Source organism: Naegleria gruberi (genome assembly GCF_000004985.1).
Source record: "Naegleria gruberi genomic scaffold NAEGRscaffold_3, whole genome shotgun sequence".
In the NCBI taxonomy this organism is placed as follows: Eukaryota; Heterolobosea; class Eutetramitea; order Acrasida; family Naegleriidae; genus Naegleria; species Naegleria gruberi.
The window spans coordinates 924,793-933,912 of record NW_003163324.1 but is presented as its reverse complement, the minus strand read 5'-3'; the positions used below and the strand labels follow the sequence as shown (position 1 = coordinate 933,912).

Sequence of the window (9,120 nt, the reverse complement as noted above, 5' to 3'; positions counted from 1 at the left end):
TCAAACCATTATCCGAATTATGGAACAAATTCGAAGGAACTACGTTTATAATTGCTTATCTTACAATTCAAGGTCAATCATCTCGTGTTGAAGCCTTGAGACCATCCCTTCAATTTTGGGCCAATATTGAGAGAATAGTTTTTCCAATTTCATGGTCTTATGATAATATTAAAAGAGAAATTACTCTTATTTGGTCCTTGATTGATAGAAAAGCTTTGAAACGTGACCCAATTTTCTATCATCATATATAAAAGATCATTACTAAGCTTAGAAATGGTAACATCAAATTATCTCAGTGGTCACAAAACAGATTTATGGAAAAGCCGACAAGAATTTAAACCTTCAAATTTACATCATTAATAGATCATAAAAATACAATCAATCTTCACTAAGTAATATCTTTAATAACCCAAATAAGTCAACTCGAATTCCAAACCAAACCTTTTGAGGTGTTCATTTATTTTTTTTGCCAATGAAATATTGTCTAGCTCTCTAATTTCAATCGTTGCCTTCCCCATCGCTAACTACTTGACAATTTAAAAAGGTTCACACACCTGGGCCCACCAAACAAACCATGGAGATTCCAAAAATCAAGTCATTTTTGAAAAATTCATTTAAATTACAGATTTATTTTTACAGAGCTCGATAGTTGACTATACAAAGTGCCAATTTAGAAACACTTTCTGTGAACGATACCTGGACCGGCATCCTCATATTCTTCCTTTGTGATCCACATCTGCTGAAAGGTCGAAAGGCTCGCTAAGATGGAACCACCAATCCAGACAGAGTACTTTCTTTCTGGTGGAGCAACAACCTTAATCTTCATTGAGGCAGGAGCCATAGCAGTCAATTCCTTGGTCATTCTTTCAGCAATACCTTCGAACATAGTAGTACCACCAGACAAGACAACGTTACCATACAAGTCCTTTCTGATATCAATATCACATTTACCAATGGAGTTGAAAGTAGTTTCATGAACACCAGCAGCTTCCATACCAATGAAATTAGGTTGGAACAAGACTTCTGGACATCTGAATCTTTCATTACCAACAGTAATGACATTACCATCTGGCAATTCGTATGACTTTTCAACAGAGGATGATTCAGCAGCAACCTTCATTTCAGCTTCAAAGTCCAAAGCAATATAACAGAGCTTTTCCTTAATATCTCTGACAATTTCTCTTTCAGCAGTAGTATTGAATGAGTAACCTCTTTCCATCAAAATCTTCATCAAATAATCAGTCAAGTCACGACCAGCCAAATCCAATCTCAAAATGGCGTGTGGCAAAGCATAACCTTCATAAATTGGAACAGTGTGAGAGACACCATCACCAGAGTCCAAAACAATACCAGTAGTTCTACCAGAAGCATACAAGGACAAGACAGCTTGAATAGCAACATACATTGCTGGAACTGAGAAGGTTTCAAACATGATTTGAGTCATCTTTTCTCTGTTGGCCTTTGGATTCAAAGGAGCTTCAGTCAACAAGACTGGGTGTTCTTCTGGAGCAACTCTCAATTCATTGTAGAAAGTGTGATGCCAAATCTTTTCCATATCATCCCAATTGGTAACAATACCATGTTCAATTGGATACTTCAAAGTTAAGATACCTCTCTTTGATTGAGCTTCATCACCAACATAGGCATCCTTGTTACCCATACCAACCATGATTGATTTTTGCTTTGGTCTACCAATAATTGAAGGGAAGACAGCTCTTGGAGCATCATCACCAGCAAAACCAGCTTTACACATACCAGAACCGTTATCGACAACGAGGGCTTGAACGTCTTCACAGAAGGACATGTTGAATTATTTTTTTTTTGTTTGTGAATTTTGTCAAGTTGATCGGGATGTGATGGTTAAATAATAATTGTGATGACAGGTTCAATGATTTGTTCAAGTAGGTTGATGGGTGAATGACTTGTTTGCAAAATGTGTGTCACTTCAAAAACGTTTATTGAGGTTAATTCAATTGTATGAAAATCATAAAATGAATATTGATCCATGTTGACATTTTGAAATGCACTTTGTTGTTGGAATGATGAACAGTCTTAGTACTTGGATTTATTTTATAATAGTTCCTTGTTAGTATCTGAAACCAATAGAATTTGAGAGCTCTTTAAAAAGTCGCCTGCCTTTCTAACTTTCGAACATTGGCGTCCCAAACAGACAGCCAAAACAATGACAACAATGGTAAGGATAATGGTCAGAAAAATGAATAAAACGGAGAGAGTTTTCAGGGCAATGACTTCTGGAGTATTGATCTGATCTGGTTCTGGAAGTTCTGGTAGAAGAATCGAATCAGGAATGACACCATTTTGAATAAAGTTTGAAACCAAAGCATAAACTCTAGCTGGTTGATCGAGTGGAGCAATATGACCTGCTCCTCTAACTGTTGCATATGTCAATCCATTACTGTAAACTGTCTTTCTACCAGCAACTTGATAATCAACAGACCAAGTTGTGAGATTTGCTTGAACAGTCAATCCATTTGCCTTAGCAAAAACATCATAGAATCCCACGACAGGAGTAGATCCATCCATATCTCCAGTATAAATCAAAGTTTTGAAATTCTTCCTATCGAGAAGATATTGAAGTGCTGGAAGACCATTTACAAATTCGTCCTTTCCATATTCGAAACCATTTCTTGGATAGCAAGCATCCCAATCCACCTTACTTCTCAGCTTGAAGAAGGATTGAACAGATTCCAAATTCATATACTTCTTCAAATGTTCTCCATAACAAGCAAGGCTATTCAAATTATTATTGTTACATGTATCCTTAAACAAGTTAAAAATATTAATTCCAGAATGAGCTTGAGTATAGATAGTCATACATTTGTCAGTGCATTCTTGATTGCCAGAGTGAGTAACCAACCAATTATCTGGATCGTTCCATCCACAAATTGAAGCAGCTTCTACAAGTAATTCTTTCGAAATCATTCCCACAGAGGCATAGTAATTGGATGATGAGATAAATGATTGTTGCCAATGAATTAAGGGATTACCAAGTGTGATTCCTTTCAAGTTAATGACGAATTCACCCTTTAGATTTTCTTCCAAGATGAGTTTTGCCAAAGCTGGAACATATTTTCCACCATAGCTAGCTCCAGAAATGTAAACCTCATTATTTCTGAACTTGGAATAATGGTTTAGGAATTCAATGAGGAAAGATCTTGTTTCTGCTGCTGTTTGTGCATCAGAATTCACTTTATAAACACTGGTGTCATTTGCGTAACTGTAACCAACACCAGCTGGAGCATCCAAATAAATAACATTTGCAAACCTATTCCATGAATAGTAGTTATCTTCCATTGCGAGCTTTCCATCAGTTGAAACATTGACATTTCCAATGCCACTTCCAAAATATTCCATTGATGAACAACCTGGACCTCCATTCAAGAACAAGATCAGTGGTCGTTCAATTGGATTAGTTGCAGCTTGTTGGAAATAGTACCAATAATGTTTTTGATAAGTGGAGTTGACCAGGATGTAACCGCTTGAATGTTGATAAGTGTAATCATTAGAGTCGTGATTAGGTAATGGATCTCTATGATGACTTGTGTGTTCTGTGGCTCCCATAGTAAAACTGGTGAGGCAACCAATGATGATGAGAACAGCAAAGATGCCAGCATACAAACTGTGCCTAACTTGTTTGTTGTTGAAGCACATTTTATGTGGAGAGTGTGAAAGCCTGGTTTGCGTGTTGGTTTTTTTTAAGATGTAAATTAAGCGCTTCCACAAGGATTACCAGCAAGGGCGCACTTACTAATGTTATTTTTTGAAAAGAAATTACATTACCTTAATAAATTTGTGAGCAATAATATAACATGGAATACCGGATAAGCATAATTTGAAAGGACTTAATGGAAATCGAAATAAATTTTAGCATTTTGTACAACACAACGTTTTCCGCAGTTACACAGTGGAATGTTGATAGTGGGGTGTAACGAAGCTGAAATTTATTCAGATTCGACTGGATTAACAATAGACAATTTAGCTCCATAATTAACATTTCCGATAATGTAATAATTTTGGGAAGGAGAATCTTCATGTGCTTCCTCAAATTGTAAAGGCCATTCAGAATTGTTAGATGGCACAAGATTAGCAGCAATTACCTCACTGATCAGATGGAAATGCTTTCCACTCAAATCTTGCAATACTCTACTCACTTTTTTATCCTCCAAATTAACTTGAAGGGCATGGCCAATTGGTTTTCTAATGAAAGAGAGTATTGGTTCCATTATAGCTTTGATTTTGGAAAGTTGCTTGGCAGCGATTGGATTTTTATGGAGGAAATCCAAGAATGGGATACGAGGTCCTGAACATCCAATCCAAACGTGTGGTTTTTCATTCTTGGTAATGAAAGAGAAATTATCTGGAATGCATGACAAGTTATCCATGTGAACAGTTACTTTACGTGTGGTGAGTTCATATCTAGTAATTCTATATCTAGTCAATTCAGCGAAATAAAGTGAATTCTTGTAGAAGACCATACCATTAGGGAAGTGCAATTCATTGATCAAAGTTTCAGTAGCTCCATTTCTCATGTCATATCTGAATAGAGCTCCATTGCCACCACCATCCAAAACTTCGAGTATATGTTCATTTCTTCCAAACTTTGAAGAAGTCATGGTAATATAAATGTATGGCTCTTGAATAACGAGAGTATTAGCGAATGGAATATTGGCCAATCTGTCAACTTGAAGATCACTAGCCAAAGAACCACCTTTAGTTTCAATATCTTCTGAATTCTTTGAATAAACCTTTACGAGTCCAAAAACAGCATCGGCAACATATAGAGCTCCTCTTCCATCAAATTTGAGTTGGAGTGGACGACCACATTTGTTTTCGCTTTCTTTCTTTCCAATTCGACATTCCTCTAGAGTTATTGGCTCCTTACCTAAAACCCTCATTGATATGACAATTTCTGGTGTTCCAAAATCAAACTCTGTGGAGCCACTAGTTGATTTTCTGGCCAAAACTTTCACTCTGCTAATAGTACCATCCGACAGACCGCTGTACAAATATCCATTTCGAATCAAGGTAGATTCAGGTGAAGAGTAAAAACCTTTCGAATATAGTGGATCCAAATTTAGAGAATGTTGAATGTTATAGATTGGAGCAGACAACTTGTCAAAAGGAACAGATTTTGGTACATCCCATTGCGGAGTATCAACACTTGGTGGTGTATAAAACAAAAATCCAATTAGAATTGATAAGAAGAAGCACAAGTACATCAAAAATGTCAAACAGGCACTGGTTGGCTTGGTTCTTCTGGCTCTCTTTTGTGTACTCCTCCAATGATTTTCTGGAATTTCCTCTTTCTGGCCAATTTTGTGAGTCAATTTTCCAAAAGGTTCCATAGAAAGAGTGACACTGTCACCCTCCTTGAGTGATATGTCGTTTTCAATACCAGCAAGATTTGGCAATGTACCAGATCCAACCAACTCACCTGGATAGATTGTCTCCGATGAAGAAATATAAGCAATAGTTTCTCCAAATGTATAATATGGAGCCTCTCCGTATTGCTTATCAACTCCATTATTGATGAGAGTGACTCTATCACTTTGAGCAACTTTCTTACCATTAATCAACACCTGTCCTTGAACACCATTCTTCCATTCATCTCTCAATTCATCAGGTGTAACTACAACAGTGCCCAACCCTGTACCAAATGATTTACATTTGTATGGTCCAAATCTGTCCTTGGTCTGTGGATTTTAATTCAAACAATGTACTTAAAAACCAATAGAAACTTACCATTTCTCTAAATTGATTACTACGATCTGAAAAATCATTCAATAAGACAAATCCACCAATTGCATTTTCAGCTTCTTCAGCACTGGCATTTCTAATTTGTTTAATAAGATATGCTCCAACTTCCAATTCATAGTCCAAATTCTTACAAAAATGTGGATATGGAATCTCAGCCCCATTTCCATACATTGTCAATGGATTTCCAATATAGAAAATTGGATGATCAAAGAATGATTTTGAAGGATTGAAAACTGGGAATGTAATCCTTGGAAAGATATTCTCAAATGGGAAAATTACAGAATAATAAGCAAGTGGAAGTGTCATCTTTGCCAATCCTCTTGCTGCTCTAATATTATGTGAAAGCCACAATGAAGCGTCCCTGAAGGATTTTGGTTTGAAAGGTAATAAATCTTGATATGGACAGTCAGAGGCAACATCTGTTGATGTTTTTGCATCACTGAATTCGGTTCCATCAATAAACATATCTCTATGTTTGTTCTTTCTCAACAAATCCTTCAATTCAATGGTCAACTCAGGACAATGAAGAAGGAATGCCTTGATCTGATCACCATGTTCCTTGTAGAACTTCAAAAATTCACACATATCAGAACCAATACGTGAATTCTTCTCCATAGAAGATTTGATCAATTCTAAATGATCTTTATGATGTCCCATACACCCTATATTAATCACAAAAATTCACAATTCATACACATTAACATCCATGTATCAATATTCAAATTACCCATAATAAATTAATTAACTAAACACTTGGAAAAACTCACCCGATGATAGAATTTTAGAAGGTGATGGAGGTTCATCCATACTCTGTGAATCATTCCAAAATATTGACATGGTAGATAAGTGATTAATCAAATCTGTCAAGACAATCCATCTCTCTGTTGTTTCATGATAAAAACAAATAAATAATTCCTGATGATGATCTGCCGATGAAGAGTAGGAGCCAACAATTGTATTAGCACCAACACTGGATGATGATGATGCAGAAGAAATAGTTGTGGTAGATAATTTAATTGATCCGGATGATGAATATTTTCGCAATGTTGGTGAGGATCCACTAGCAGAAGAGGAAACAATACGTTTCACCACCTTTAATCTCATTTTTTTTTGTGATGAGTCCAAGAAAGGTCCAACGAATTTATTGCCTTATCGGACGAAAAGTGTTTTAGGAAGTTGAAAAAAATACCAACCAAACTTCAACAAACAACTGCTGATTTTCGGAGTGGTTTTACATCACTAAACAACCAAACTTTCACATCATCATCTCAACATCATCTAAATAGTAGTAATAATAGTAATTTTTATTGGTGAATTATCATCATGAAATTGGAATTTATTTTTCATAATGGAAAATCACAAGTTGGTGTTTAATCATCGGATCATTCACATCATCAATGTTGTTTGCCATCAAAATAATAATAGTATTATTTGTGGAAATTAATTTTTAGTAATGTAATTTTGGTGAAATGTCAAAATTTTCACTAAATTCATCATCACTACTGTATCTACTGGACAAGCTGGAAAACTGTTAATGTAGCATTGTTCGGAATGGTCAATAGTAGGTAGGAGTATTTCTCTGATCAATCTTGGTCAAGATATGATAGGGATAGGTACATGTGAATTTTTTAACATACATATCACCAACTTGAATACACTCTTCTAGTACTATTATTTAAATCACTAATAAACTCCATATATTTTCATCAAATTATCGTCACGTTGTCAATTTACCAAGTTGGAATTTCATGCTATGCAGGGTTGATTCTCGGCTCAAGTGTATATTTAATATCTTACATTTGGAGTTTAATTTTAATATTTGAAACTTTTCTTCTAATCATATTGCTACAAGTTTTAGATATTCTTCTTTTAATTTTGTTGAATAGGAATTGAATTTGTTTGTTATTTTTGAAAAAAAATACATTAATTAAAAAATTCATCACATCTATTATGATTTTCAAAGGCAATTCTTCATCTCAGTGCAAAATATTTTCAGGACAATAGGATAGGATTATATGGAATGTGTAAAGTTGATTTTATTGGATTTGAATTTTAAAAGGCAACGATTAAATTAAAGGAAAATTTTGTTTGGCAAACTAGAATATTTTCAAGTTATTAATTTTGATATTCAACAAGAGAACACGATAATCATGTTGGTTCACCACAAGATATTCAACAATCTTGCAAACAATAACATTTATTACGAAAAAATCTGTAAAATTGATGACTTTCTTTCCCTTCTTCTTCAAATCACATATCAAATGTTCTGATTAATAATTGTTCATTTTCATTACTTCATCATTCAAACAGTAAAATGTAATTTAGATGAAAGTTTCAAAGATTTCCTTGAATTCTCTATATTTGATTGCTTCTGGGATGAGCACAATTCCTCTTATAACTTTGATAAAATCAATTCCCTTTGATTATATATTAATGAGACAAAGTATTTGTTACACCAACAACTTACCACTAAGATTAATAACATTTCACAAACTTTGGCAAAAATTTCAATATTTGTTACAGTTTGAACTTCCTTAACATCATTGATATTCAAGGTAGCATAACAGAATGATACCACTGTCACATTTTCCGTGGCAGTTCCAATTCTAGAATAGGATAAATCCCAATATTCAGGTTGATGATTATCATTCTTAGCCAAGGTTTCAACAACAACGTGAGTCATGACATAGAAATTATCTACATTCTCATAGGCATAATTGGTTTCATCCAAAACATTTGGTTCATGGCCAATCTTGTTAAATGTCACCTGTAGGCCATTTCTATTGGTCTCAGTTTGAGGCATTGTTGGGAAATTAAAGTACAATGAAACACTTCCCTCATAACCAGTACTCTTAACTTGAATAGGATGCTTCTCATCATAATTATATTGATAACAGTAAAAAGTATTACCATTCTGTTCATATTGAACATAACGAGGATGATTTACACAAGGGATGGGAGTACCTTCCGAGTCAACTTGCGAACAATCAACTAGAGTTAAATTACACTGCCCTCCACAACCTTCAAATGAATTCCAATTACACACTGTGACTTGAGGTAAATCCTTGGGAATCTTCTCAACAAAGGAGATTGATGTTGTTGGATTATTCAGTTCCTCATCTAAGGAAATTGCCAATTCAACAAGATACCATATATAAAACCCTAATAATATAAACCAAATACACACTAAAATTAAATCCTTAATGGAGTATCCTATTTTAGAGTGTAAGCAATCTGCTTCCGATTCTTCTCCTTCCTCATAATCGCCATGATGATGATGCACAATAGTTTTTCTTTTTGGTTTTTCCTCTTCCTTGTGTTGTTCTTCCGAATTTGAAATCC

At 34.8% G+C, this 9,120-nt stretch overlaps 3 protein-coding genes across 3 annotated transcripts; all 3 read right to left on the bottom strand.

Annotated features, from left to right (window-relative positions):
• Window positions 1-619: 619 nt before the first annotated feature.
• Window positions 620-1,805, bottom strand: NAEGRDRAFT_55094 (uncharacterized protein). Its single transcript, XM_002682333.1, has one exon. The coding sequence runs from the start codon at window positions 1,802-1,804 to the stop codon at window positions 671-673; it is 1,134 nt and encodes a 377-aa protein (XP_002682379.1). The 5' UTR covers window position 1,805; the 3' UTR covers window positions 620-670.
• Window positions 1,806-2,070: 265 nt separating this feature from the next.
• NAEGRDRAFT_30147 (uncharacterized protein) lies at window positions 2,071-3,582 on the bottom strand (the record flags this gene model as incomplete). The annotated part of the gene is made up of 1 exon (XM_002682332.1): window positions 2,071-3,582. The coding sequence occupies one exon, from the start codon at window positions 3,580-3,582 to the stop codon at window positions 2,071-2,073; it is 1,512 nt and encodes a 503-aa protein (XP_002682378.1).
• Window positions 3,583-3,868: 286 nt separating this feature from the next.
• Window positions 3,869-6,882, bottom strand: NAEGRDRAFT_78124 (fumarylacetoacetate hydrolase; the record flags this gene model as incomplete). Its single annotated transcript, XM_002682331.1, has 3 exons — window positions 3,869-5,708; window positions 5,764-6,440; window positions 6,546-6,882. The coding sequence occupies 3 exons, from the start codon at window positions 6,880-6,882 to the stop codon at window positions 3,963-3,965; spliced, it is 2,760 nt and encodes a 919-aa protein (XP_002682377.1). The 3' UTR covers window positions 3,869-3,962.
• Between the last annotated feature and the right edge of the window lie 2,238 nt (window positions 6,883-9,120).